We start from the raw sequence: 14087 nt of genomic DNA, 5'->3' as shown, positions 1-14087 counted from the left end.
GCTAATAAAAGAACAACAGAGTTAGAAGTTAAAATGGAGAGCTTAGAATGTGAAGGAAAAAGATGCAAAAATGACAGTTTGGAAATAATTCAATTGAAAAGTCAGCTGGAAGATTACGAAAACTGTGGAAGAAGAATGAATATAAAACTTTTTGGAATACAGGAAAATTTGGAAGGGAAAAATGCAATACAGTTTTTAGAAAATTTAATTCCTAGATTATTGCAGTTGGATTTCAAACAGCCTTTGGAAATAGAACGGGCACACAGGATTCCAATAAAGAGTCTGGAAAATCAAGGGAGACCAAGACCATTAATATTCAAGATGTTAAGATACCAGCAAGCAATAGAAATTTTAAATGCTGCCAAAAAAGATAAAAACTTAAACTATAAAGGATCCAAAATATGGTTTTTACCAGACTTTGCTAAAAATACAGCAAATATTAGGAAGAAATTCCTTGATCTGAGATCTCAATTAAAGGAAAAAGGATATAAGTATGGGTTATATTACCCAGCAAAAATGAGGGTATCTTGTGGGGATAAATCTTTGTATTTTGTTGATCCGGAAAAACTAAAGACCTTTCTTTCAAAATCAGAACCTATATCATTTTAGCACAATGGGTGTTGAAATGAAGGGATAAATACTAAGACTGGATTGGTGGATATTGAACAAAAAATTAAATATAAAGAACTATGGGACGTTTGTTTGTTGGAAAAAGAAGAATATGCAACAAAGAACAGGAAGTAAAAATGAACAAGTGAAAAAGAAAATAAAAGAATGTAAAGAAGAAAGTAGAAAGAAGGATAGACTGGAAAGACATTAAAGTGAAGTTATTAGACTGAACTTTTAGGAGACTGAAAGATGGATGGTTGGAGTAAAGAATGAACAAGAAGGATTAAAGGACTGGACAAATTAACACAAAAGGAAAAGTGAAGACTGAATAGGAAAATAAATAGATGTGAAGAAGAAGAAAGCAGGACTGATAGACTAAAAGGATATTATAAAAAAAAAAAAAAAGAATGACAATTGGCAGTCAAAAGTCTTTAAGAGTGGATGGATGGAGATAAGAAATAAATATGAAAGTTCAGTTTATTTAATAAGTCAGAAAAGGAGAAAGTAAAGAATGAAAGGACAATAAGGAAAAGATTGCAGAATGGACTAATGATAGAAAGGACAAGTTATATGATATTTAAATGCAAGTAAAGGAAAGGAAAATGAATAATATAAAAGAAAGATACATAAGAATTTATTGGTAGCTGAAGGAATGTAAAGATTAATGTTGTGATAATATAGTTTTAAAAAGATTGGATTTAATTTGGAGAAGAGGAAATATAAAAAGGGGGGGGGAAAATGATTTTGAAAATGAAATACAAATGTTTAAATACAAATAGGGGATAAAAACTTATAAAATTGAATTTTTTTTTTAACAGAAATATATGAAGAGATGGATATTTGTTGTTGGATATTTAAAGGAGGATAGGAGAAGATGGATTAGATAATATAAGATATAGGAAAATGATACTTTTTATTAAATATATGACTATGATAGAATTTTCTTGAATGAAATAAAATGTTGGGGGAATGAATTAGAGATTGGTGAAATGATAAAAATGCATTAATGGAATATTAGGAAATAAATATGGTTATGTGACTAAAGGTTAAATAATAGATAGAGAAATTAATTACTTTAAAATGGAAAAAAAAAAAAGAAAAAAGGTTTTATGATTAGAAGAGAGATATAATTAGATATATTGTGGAGAGGTAGTGAGTTTGTCTCAATAAAGGATAAAGGGGTTATTAATAAATATTGGTTGCCTGGGAGGGAGGGGGGAAGTTGGGATTACTGTCTAATGTGTGTCCTTAAGCAGTCATATTGGGGGGGGGAGGGGTGGGAAGATGGTGGGTATTAAAGATATTACTAGGATGATTAAGGAAAAGATTAATAAGGGATTGGGTAATTTGGAGGTAAGAATGTGTGCCATGGGGAGAAGTTTTTTAGATCTTAGTTATGGAAGAAGGGAAGAGGAAGATTATGATAAGGAGTATAAAATATATTATGTCTTTTAAGATATTTTCTATTAATATCAATGGCCTAAATCATGTAATCAAAAGGAAAAAGGTATTATCATTGTTAAAGAAGCAAAACGCGGATGTTTATTGTCTGCAGGAGACACATCTTAATATAAAGGAATCACAGAAACTAACGGGTGGGTGGGTGAAAGAATGTTTTTTTGCTCCAGCAGAGGGTAAAAAAGCAGGAGTAGCAGTTCTTATAAAGAAAAAGTGTATGGCCAATTTTAAGATAGTAAATTCGGACCCACATGGAAGATGGCTACATGTTGATATAAGTATGGGAAATAATGCCCTGACGTTGTTCAATATATATGCCCCTAATTCGAATCAATCAGAATTCTTTAAAAAATTGCAGAGTATGTTGTTACCACTGGCTGCTTCTAATTTAGTGGTGGCTGGAGATTTTAATGCTGTAATGGATCCATTAATGGATAAAAAACCAGGTAAAAGTATAAAATCTTTAGGTTTAGATAATTTGGTTCAATCATGTGATTTGAAGGATATATGGCGTATTCTTCATTTTAATGATCAGGAATTTTTATTTTGTTCACAGGTTCATAAATCATTTTCAAGAATAGATTAGATTTTTATTTCATCACATAAGGTGCAGCAAGTGATTAAGGCTTCCATTGATCCCATTATCATTTCGGATCATTCGGGAGTATGGATAGATTTACAATTAGATCAATTAGAAAATAGAAGACCTCTTTGGAGATTTGATAATGCATTGCTTGTGGATGAAAAATTTTTGGAAAATTTTAAAACACAAATTAGTGATTTCTTTCAAATTAATTTAGTGGAAGATACATCTATTGAAAATGTATGGGACGCTTTTAAAGCGACTATGAGAGGTCATATTATATCATATTCGGCTTTTGTTAGGAAACAGATTAAAAAACAGTATATAGAGTTAGAAAAAGAAATTAAAATACTAGAAACTAAATTGGTAAGCAAATGGGAACATGATGTATTACAAGCTCTTTTGAAAGCAAAAGGTAAATATAACAAATTAGCTTCAAAAATGATAAGAGACTTGTTTTCCAAACAGACAATGTATTATGGAAATTCTAATAAGGCGGGAAGATTATTGGCAAATTATCTTAAAGCAAAAAAAAGAAGAACTAACATTAATGGGATAAAAGATGATAATGGTATAATAACCAATCAAACGGATATAATTTTAAAGCAATTTCTAAAATTTTATAAGGACCTGTATTCTTCCGAGCCTTATTTGGAGAGGCAAAAAGATGGTAAAAATTTTTTAGATTTAATTATTGGACCTAAGGTTCCTGATCATATAAAATGGAGTTTAGATGAACCTATATCATTAAAAGAATTAGGAATAGCGTTGAGATCTCTTAGAGTTGGATCCGCTCCAGGTGGTGATGGTTATACAGTAGAATTTTATAAAACATTTCAAAATGTCCTTTCCCCATATTTACTAAATTTATATCAGACACAACTTATAAAAGGTGATATTAAAGGTACTAAGGCTGAATCAATAGTAATTGTTTTGCCTAAGCCAAATAAAGATCCTACTTTGGTTTCAAACTACAGGCCTATATCTTTAATAAATGTGGATAATAAACTTTTGGTGAAAATTTTGGCTTTGAGATTAGCCAAAGCTCTCCCACATATTATAGACACGCATCAGATGGGTTTCGTTGCTAAAAGACATTCCTCTAATAACTCTAGATTATTGTTTCATATGTTAAATTTATCAAAAAAAAATGGATGAACCGGCTTTTACAGTTTCCTTGGATGCAGAAAAAGCGTTTGATAGGGTAGAATGGAATTTTACGTATCAGGCTTTAGAATGGTTTGGTATAGGTTCTGGATTTATACAAATGGTAAAAACATTGTATAGCTTCCCGATTGCAAGATTAAATATTAATAATATGATATCTGATGGTTTTCAATTGCAGAGGGGAGTTAGACAAGGTTGTCCTTTATCTCCTTTGTTATTTGATGTTGTATTAGAACCCTTATTGTTAGCAATACAGCAAGCAAGGGGGATACAGGGTATTCCATATTCTGATATGGAATATAAAATTTCAGCTTATGCGGATGATATTTTACTTTATTTGAGGAATCCAGAGTCTACCTTATCTTGTCTATTGGAATTAATTGATATGTTTGGCAAATTTTCAGGTTATAAAATTAATTGGAGTAAGTCTGAACTTATACCTTTAAATGTTCATTGTGTAAAAGGATTATTTGACGCTTTTCCGTTCACATGGAAAGAAGAAGGATTTAAATATCTTGGCATTCAAGTTAAAAATACAATTGAAGATACAGTAAAAGAAAATGAAAAATTTGTATTGAAAAGAGTTACAGAGTTATGTGAGCAATGGAATCCGTTACACCTTTCTTGGTGGGGGAGAGTTCAAACTATTAAAATGATGATCTTGCCTGTAGTTTGCTACCAAATGAGTATGATACCTATTTATTTTCAGGTGTCCTTTTATAAAAAGCTTAATAGCATTTTAACGAAATTTCTTTGGCTTGGTAAAACGCATAGAATAGCTTTGGTATCTTTGCAAAAATCAATTAAGGAGGGAGGGGTAAATTTTCCAAATTTTTATAGGTACCATCAAGCCTATATTTTATGTCAGGGTATGTATTGGATCCTCCCAGAACTGATAGATAATGCACCGGATTGGTTATATTTGGAATGGCGCCTTATGTTTCCCCTAAATTTAGTTCATCTTCCAAGTATCAACATGCCTAGAAGATACAGAGAAAATAAGATATTAATGGATACTTGGAAAACGTTGAGGTTTATTAGTAAATTAACACCTGTCCCAATAAACAAGTCAACTAATCAGTCTTTATGGATAAACTCCAAGATTAAAATTGGCAGAGCTCAAATCCTTTGGAAGGAATGGATTATTGCAGGCATTAGATCTCTGAATGATGTTATTTCGGAAGGTAAACTGCTGGAATTTTCACAATTGCAACATAGATTTGGTCTTAGTAAAACACAAAGTTTTAAATGGTTGCAATTAAAGCAGGCCATTCAGGTTGGGTTCCCTGAATGGAAATCATTGAATAATCAATATAGTTTAGAGTTCTTATGCTTCCAAGCAGACTTCCTAGGGCATCAAGCCGCATTGTGGTATAAATTAATATCTGGATATTTGAATAAAAAACCAAAAAATGGTCTAAGAGACATTTGGAGCATTGAGATTAAGCATCAAATTACTGCATCTCAATGGCCACTAATTTGGTCTTGGAGAATGAGATGTACAGTGTCAGCATCTATGAGACAAACTTGGTTCTTTTTATTACATAGAGCTTTTTGGACCCCTACACGTTTGCAAAAATTAGATAGTTCTAAGTCCAATAAATGCTGGCACTGTAATCTGGAACCTGGGACGTTGGATCATTTACTGTATCATTGTCCCTACATTAAAAGTTTTTGGAATGCAATTTGGCCACAAATTAATAAATTGATGGAAATTCATGTAGCAATATCATATGATACAGTGTTATTTGGAATGATGATGAGAAAAAAAAGTCAAATTTCACCAGAAAATAACAAGCTTTTACTAGTCATGACAGGGGTTGCCATTCAGCATATAACCAATAACTGGAAGAATCATAGTAACCTTAATTATACATTTTGGTGGAATACAATTTGTCCTATATTCAAAATGGAAAGAGTAATAGCAATACAAAGAGGGACATATCCTAAATTTATAAAAATATGGGGGCCATTGACAAAGTATTGTACTGAATGAATAGTAGGATTTATCTTCTTCTTTTCTTCTTTTTCTTGTCTTCTTTATGGCACACATGGAGGGGGGGTAGTGAAAATAATTTTACATAACATGTTATAATATAGTATATAATATGTATAAGGTGATTGGAAAGTACTTGAAGGGTGGGGGGTGGGAGAGGGGATTAAAAAAATTTGTTCAGAATATTATGTAATAGATATAAAAGTGATATTGTATATTCATTAGTTGTAACTCAATATTTTGTACACTTCATGTAAAATATGAAAATGAATAAAGAATTATAAAAAAAAAAAACAAAGGTTGATAGATATTCAAGCTATTGAACCAGTTCCACCTGAAGACTCAGGCTCTGGCAGATACTCCATATACTTTGTCTTGCCCAAGAAAGGCTTAGAGGAGGCCCATCCTGGATCTCAAACACATCAACGCAGCCCTGAGAGTTTCTTAGTTCCAGATAGAAACCTTTTGGTCCGTCATCGCAACGATGGAGCCAGGACGGTTTTCTGGCTTCCCTAGATTCAACGGAAGCTTAACTTCACATCCCAATCTTTCTGGAAAACAGAAGGTTCCTGAGATTCCATGTGTTGGAGAATAGCTATCAATTCTGAGCGCTTACTTATGGGCTAGCAATAGCATCCTGATCTTTCACCAAAGTTATGGTGGTGATAGCCGCTTATCTCCGCAGAGCAGGTTGGTAAATACATTGGTACTTGGATGACTGGTTCATCAGAGCCCTGTCCTGAGCGGAAGGAGAAAAAGCGGTAGTGGCAGTTGTGGAGACGTTGCAGAGTCTGGGATGGATTGTGAACCTTCGAAAGCCACTTGGTTCCAACACAGTTCCAGGTATATCTGGGGGGTTTATTCAACACAGAAGAAGGCCGAGTCTTTCTTCCAAAAGTATGCAAACAGAAACTTTATAGTCAGATTACAGACCTGTTAACCAAGCCAGAGCCTACTGCGTGGCATTACCTTCAAATCCTTGGATCAATGGCAGCCACAATAGAGTTGGTGCCCTGGGTGAAGGCACACATGTGCGCCCTCCAGGACACCTTGTCTCATTGGTCACCTCAGAGAGACTCCCTGCAAGTTTCACTCCCCTAGATAGTGGCATCCAGAAGCAGCATGAGCTTTTGGCTCTTCCCACAGTCTCTAGTAAAGGGAATTCTGCTCCAGATCGATTCTTGGGTCATCCTAACAATGGATGCCATCTCGGTGGAAGTGGTCTTATCAACAGGCTGGAATACAAGCCATTCATCTGGCATTGCACTGACTTCAGTCCTTGCTGGAGGCAAAGCAATCGGAGTCTTCTCTGACAATGCCATTGCAAGTGAGGGAGGCACCAAGAGCTCTCCACTGTGGTAGGAGATAAAAGCATTGTTCTATTGGGCAGAAAAACACCAGCAGGTGATCTCTGCAGCGCATGTGGCTGGGGTACGCTATATTCAAGTGGTTTATCTCGGCAGACAGACATTAGACCTAGGAGAGTGGTCATTGTCTCTGAGAGCGTTCCAGGCAATTGTCTAACATTCAACCTCATGGCAATTGCAAAGAACAGAAAGGTGACTCGGTTCTTCAGCCACAGATTCAAACCCAAAAGTACAGGACTATATGCCGTGGTTCAACCATTGCCAGAGACTGGGCTACTGTACATGTTCCCCTCTTGGCCCATGATAGACCGGTGATCTGCTGAATAGCAAATCACCAGAGAACGGCCCAGGCACCTGTGGTATGTAGATCTTGTATGACTGCAAAAGGAGCAAAATCTCATACTCCAAGTACATCTAGACTAGCTCTCACAGAGGCCGATTGCCTAGAAAGATCCAAGATGCTTTGTTCTTATGGTATGGCTCTTGAACATGCAGCACTAGTTCAAAAAGAGTACTACTCGGAAGCAGTTATTGCTACTCTCCTTAGAGCCAAAAAATTAATGATGATTTCAGCATATGCTAAGGCATGGGAGACTTTTCAGTGATGATGCAGCAGAGAAAAGTTAGATCCGAGCAATTCTTCCATTTTGTTGGTACTAGTGTTCCTTCAAGAGGGCCTTGACAAGGGATTAGCAGTGGTGTCCCTTAAAGTTCAAATAGCAGGGCTTTCATGCTTTCAGTGAAGAGAGCTTTACTAGTGGCCCATCCGGACATAGGTTCATGAAGGGAGCTCTGAGACTATGGCTGCCAATTTGAGACCTGTTTCCATCCTGGAATCGTAATGTAGTCTTAGAAGGACTCGGTAGGGCTCCATATAAGCCCTTATAGGAAGCCTCCCTTATGGACCTCTCAGTCAAAGTAGTCATCGTGGTGGCAATTACATCTGCCAGGAGAGTTTCAGAAATGCAGGCACTGCTGTGCAGAGAGCTGTTCCTCAGGATCACGGAAGAGGGTGTGACCTTGCATAGAGTTCTCTCTTTCTTACCGAAAGTCATTTTGGCATTTCATGTCAACCAAGAGGTTAGGTTGCCAGCATTTAATCCCACAGGGTCTAAGAAGAAAGACAAGGCCTTAAAGGTTTTAGATATCAGGAGAGTCCTATTGCGTTACCTGGAGGTGACTAATGAGTTTCATCTCTCAGATCATCTTTTCATGTTAACCAGTCAGGCAAGACGAAGCAGACCTGCTTCCAAGGCCACCATCTCTAGATGGATTCATAGAGCTATATCATCTGCATATATCGGTGGTGGCAAACAGCCGCTTATCTCGTTGAAGGCTCATTCAACAAGAGGAGTAGCCTCTTCTTGAACGAAAGCACGGGCAATTCCTCCTGAAGAGATTTGTAGATCAACAACTTGGTCCTCCCTTAATATCTTCACCAAATTCTACAGGGTGGACATAGAAGCACAGGAGGATGCTTCTTCCGGTTCCTCAGTACTGTGAGCAAGCTCATCTATACCGCCCTAGATTTTGGGGACTGCTTAGGTACATTCCTATGGTTCAGCATACCATCCCTATTGCACTGAAAAAAGAGATTAGGTTCTTACCTTGATAATATATTTTCCAGTAGATAAAGATGGTAGGCTGAACCCTCCCCCCCCCACCCAGCAATTTATCTGATGTGCCTGCTCTCCATCTCAAGCTTGATGATCAGCTCCAAAGCTAAGATTTCACTGTCAGTTAGACTATTGGTTTGGAAAGAGTCTGAATATAGGATTACAAGGGAGGAACGGTTGAGCTCCATAAATGTTCAGGCTGTTTATGTTTCTGGTCTAACTTGCATTTTCTTACATTCTTTGTTCCCTTTTGAAATTTGTTAATATTTTAACTACATTCTTGTTCTTCGGTGATTGTTTTACATTCTTCTGAGCAGTCAGACACCTGCTATTGGAGAATTCCCTTGTTCACCTCCTTCTCCTGTCTTCTTCTGTAAGGCTTTGGTACAAATTAAGGGGGGGGGGCAGCAGAGATCGAGGAAGAGAAGGAGAAGTTGAAAAGCTGTGATTGACATCTTCTGCAATATGCTTGTGAGCATATATGGATAACCCTATGGTTCAGCATTCAATCCCTACCTGTTAGAAAAGATATTATCAAGGTAAGAACCTAATCTCTGTTTTCAATTAAATCTCTTTCTTCTCCTTCTGCTGTATATCACACCAACTCAGATAGATTTTCCAATCCCTTTTTACAGATTAACCCACAATACTACTTCTTTACCCTGTAAATTTTGCAGTTTTATTGCTTGAACATATACGGGAATGGGATCTGTTATACTGTCTATCTGTGATTACAATCAAAGTGGTTTTCATATTATATACAGGTACATATTTGTACCTAGGGCAATAGAAGATTAACTGACTTGCTCAGGGTCACAAGGAACTGCCAGTTTTCTATTTCCTTCTATCCTGTCCTTCCTGAATAGATTATAATCTGTGGGCAAAAGTATGCAAAGCTTGCTAGATATTACCCCTTTTCCCATTTCTATATTACAATTTGATATTTTATTTACCTGAGAGCTTTTAGTTGGGGGGCTTTGTTCACCCATCCCCCAATTATTCTCATTTAAAGCTCTTTTCAGGAGGTTAGCCACTTTGTCTGTTGTAGATGGACACCATCTCTGCTCAGTAACCCTTGGAAAATCATCCCATGGTGCAGGAAGATGAAATACTCTCAATAACATCATCTATACAGCCATGCATTTATCTCTAGGATGGGCTGACAGCATCACCCTTACAGCTATCTGCTTCATCCTCTCTCCCAGAGGCATGAAATCTCTTTTGTTATCTTTGGTGGGTACCTAGCAGTATAATTCATGCCAACAATACCAGTAGACTTGATGAGTTTCACAAAGAAGTACAGAGAGTTCTCCAGTACTCCTCCCAAAAAGATCCACAATTCTTTGATCATTTGGGCAAGATTTGTTCCAGGTGCATCATGCTATCTACTTGCATTGCAGTTAATCAATGTTATCCCCTCATTCTATAAACTGGCATAAAAATTTAAGTGTGTATGAAAGGAAAGCATTTACACAGGAAGAGCATAGAGGGCACCAACATTTACCTACAGAACTTAAAGAATACTGTATGTTGAGCGCACACATTTACACCTACTATTGACATGCCTAAAGGTAAACATATAGATGCTGACTTACAGTAGTATTCTATAGCCATAAACTGTTGCCCACTGTTAGAGCTGGGTTTTTTTTCAGAAGATACAACCTGCCTTATCTAAGGGGTCGGATTCAAACAGAGTTACATTAATTTATGAGCTGTAGCACTAAATGAGGAGCTGAGAAGACTGCAGAATATAGGAAGGACTATACTGTATATGCTCAGAACTTTCCACTAAGTTCTGAGCAATGGGGGAGCTGTTCCATGTGCTTGATCAGTCCTCCTGTCTATGGAAAACATCTGTTACATGTAAGCAACAATGCCTTTTGCAAATATTTTTGTATAAAGTATTTGTTGTAATTTTAAAATTGGTTTAACTGAACTACAAACTTCACAGTCAAAATAGTGAGTTACTTTTGACATATTTGTTAAACTGACAGCTGGAAAGTTCTATTTATTTTTATTTCCTAGGATCTGCAGCTAAAGATGGAGCAACAGCAGAAGATTTTGAAACTGAAAAATGAAGAAATTGCATCAATTAGAAAGCGGAAGACTACTGCTACCACACTGGACCAGCTGCAGGTATAAACAGTGTATACAAAAATTTTAGAGTACAGTATTTGATTGCATATAATACTATCCCTTTATGCTCATTGGTCAGGAACTGGTTGAGTAGAAGGCAACAGAGGGTAGTGGTCAATGAAGATCACTCTGAGGAAAGGATTGTTACCAGTGGTGTGCCTCAAAGTTCAGTTCCTCAGCTTGCTCTTTTTAACATTTTTGTAAGAGATATTGCTTAAGGGCTGCCTGGTAAGGTTTGCCTCTTTGTGGATGATATGAAAAACCTGTAATAGAATAGACACCCCTGATGGTGTGAATAACATGAAAGGACCTAGTAAAACTTGAGGACTGGTCCAAAATTTGGCAGCTAAGGTTTAATGCTAAGAAATGCAATGTCATGCATTTGGGCTGTAAAACCCGCAGGGAGCGATACAGTTTAGGGGGTAAAGAACTTTTGTGCACAAAAGAGGAGCATTACTTGGATGTGATAGTATGTGATGATCTTAAGGAAGCCAAACAGGTTGAAAAGGTGACGGCAAAAGTTAGAAGTATGCTTGGGTGCATAAAGAGAGGAATGGCCAGTAGGAAAAAGGAAGTATTGATGCCCCTGAATAAGACTGGTGAGACCTCATTTAGAATATTGTATACAATTCTGGAGACCACACCTTCAAAAAGATATAGACAGGATACAGTCAGTTCAGAGGAAGGTTGCTAAAATGATCGATGGCCTTCGGCATAAGGCATATGGAGACAGATTTAAAGATCTCAATACTTATACTTTGGAGGAAAGGCAAGAGAGGGGGAGATATGATAGCTGTTTAAATACCTACGTGGCATAAATGCTCATGAGGTGAGACTCTTTCATTTGAGAGGAAACTATGAAATTAGGGGGGCATAGGATGAAGATGAAAGGGGATAAATTCAGAAGTAACCTCAGAAAATACTTTTTCACGGAAAGAGTGGTGAATGCTTGGAATGGCCTCCCAATGGAGGTGGTGGAGACGAAGAGTGTATCTGAATTCAAGACAGCTTAGGACAAGTACGTTGGATCTCTAAGGGAGAGGAGGGGATAGTAGATGGCATGGTTGGCAGACTAGATAGGCCAAATGGTCTTTGCCTTCATTTTTTTCTGTTTTCTATGTTTCAAATATATTTTTTTTGGGAAAAATAACAAATTATAAACAAACTCAATGTATAACAATTTCAAAGAGCAGCAGTATAATGAATCTTTTATATATGAGCCATTCATAAAAGCTAACTCTATCTGCTTTTAAACAATCAAGGTTAATTTTATTTGCTATATTGCTCAAGAGCCTAAGCCATCCAAGTATTGTACAATATATAAGAAACATTAAAAAAGGTATGTTTGGATGTATGGGGGCCGTTGACAAATTTCTGTAAAGAATGAATATTGTTTTTTCCCTTTATTAATACACGTCCAGGGTGGGGAGGGGGGTGGGATATGTTAAGTTATGTTTTCTTAGGTTCAAAATACTACTGAGGGTATATGGGGAGGGGATATTTTATTTGTATTAATTTTTGATGGAATATTAAGTGATGTTTAAGTGTCAAGTGATTGTATTTTATATTGCACTTATTGAAAGATTTAAAAATGAATAAAGAATTTGAAAAAAAAAAAGTAAACCAAAAACAGAAATACAATTAGAAAGGACAGAAAGAGTACACCTATAAGACATGCTGCCCCTTCAGTCACAACACACCACACTCTTACCTCAGCAAGTTCCGGAAACTAATGGATGCTAAGTAGAATTCAACCACAATATGTTTCATGGAAGAGATGAGTCTTCATGTGCTCTCTATGACTCAGTAATAAACAGCCAGTAAATTAGACTGATCAAATTTGTATTTTCAATCTTTTTAAAAACCATAAACCACATCCTTAGCTTAATATGTAAGTCGATAGAAAATAATATTTTGCCACAAAGAAGCAGCGACATCCTTATTTCTGGTTTAATAGGAATGTCAGTCTTGAACCACTGGATTTATGCACCTTCACTTTTTTTTGGGGGGTGTAGAGAGCCTCATTTGCTTTTTTTCTGCTCTGCCTCCCTTCTCCCTGGGCTGCCCTGTATTCCTCAGTTATTTTCTCTACATGCAAAGTGGTAGGAGCCTGTCTGTTCTGTGTGTGTTTATTTCTTTATTTTTCAGGTTTTTTATTATCCAGTTGAGAGGCTTTTCAGTGCTGCAGAGGCTCCCAGTCTTGGGACATCTCTGGTTGCAGGAGAACACAGATTTTCAGGTCTGTAGTCAAAGGGCTATCTGAATTGCAGGATACCCGCTTGGCCAGCCTGTACTAATGGTTCAGTAGCTCTGGGACCGGTCCCTTGGGAATACAACTCATCCCAGGTTCTGTCCACAGTGGGCATGAGCACAGGCTGATCTGCTACTTGACAGATTTTCAGGATTGGGGCCAACTGCATTCTTCTCCCCAGCATGCATGCGAGTTTCAGTAGGGGGTTGAGGTCGCACTCCCGCTGAAGGGTATGAGAGGCAATCAGAAGAAGCAAGCAGTCTGGTTTTCCAACTTGCCTGAGGCAGAGGTTCTCCCCTTCAGCTGGCTGCAGTGCTAGTCTTTGCAACTCCCAGCACAAAGCATGTCATAGTGAGTACAGGGCTAACAGACCATAAAAGAAAATCGGGGGGGGGAAGGGGAGGGGGAAGGGGGGAGCTGTCTCCAAAAAGTGATTTTTGGGGGATTATGGGGTTAGAGCTAGGGTCCCCACCCCTAAAATTGCTGTGTTGTGACCCCACTATATTTCCCACATGCTGTTTTTTGCACCAAAATTGCTGTCGCAGTAGCCATCTGGTCACTCAACAGTCAGTCAGTCCGTCCATGGTGTCTCATTCTTCACTGAGTCCTCTCTAGACCTCATTGGACCTCTGAGTCTTCGGGCTGCTTCTGGTACCTTTGCTAGTCTCTCTGCTGGTCATCACTAGCCCGACTACTTCGGAAAATTGTGAGCCATGGAATCGAGGGTGAAATACTCAGTGGATTAAAAACTGGCTAGAGCATAGGAAACAGAGAGTGGGGGGTAAATGGACAATACTCGGACTGGAAGAGCGTCACCAGTGGGGTGCCATAGGGCTCGGTGCTTGGAACCATGCTCTTCAACATCTTTATAAATGATCTAGACATTGGTACGACGAGTGAGGTG

At 37.5% G+C, this 14087-nt stretch overlaps 1 protein-coding gene across 3 annotated transcripts in view; it reads left to right on the top strand.

Moving 5' to 3' along the window:
* Nucleotides 1-14087, top strand: part of KIF27 (kinesin family member 27) — a 253192-nt gene that overhangs the window by 129548 nt on the left and 109557 nt on the right. For all 3 annotated transcript variants that reach the window (XM_033927630.1, XM_033927611.1, XM_033927620.1), the window contains one exon: nucleotides 10822-10932. In XM_033927630.1, coding sequence (XP_033783521.1) covers nucleotides 10822-10932 — 111 coding nt within the window. The remainder of the gene's footprint in view (nucleotides 1-10821; nucleotides 10933-14087) is intronic.

This window comes from Geotrypetes seraphini, chromosome 1 (assembly GCF_902459505.1).
Source record: "Geotrypetes seraphini chromosome 1, aGeoSer1.1, whole genome shotgun sequence".
Taxonomy (NCBI): domain Eukaryota; kingdom Metazoa; phylum Chordata; class Amphibia; order Gymnophiona; family Dermophiidae; genus Geotrypetes; species Geotrypetes seraphini.
Note: the sequence above shows the minus strand (reverse complement) of the source record. Positions and strands in the feature narration are given on the sequence as shown.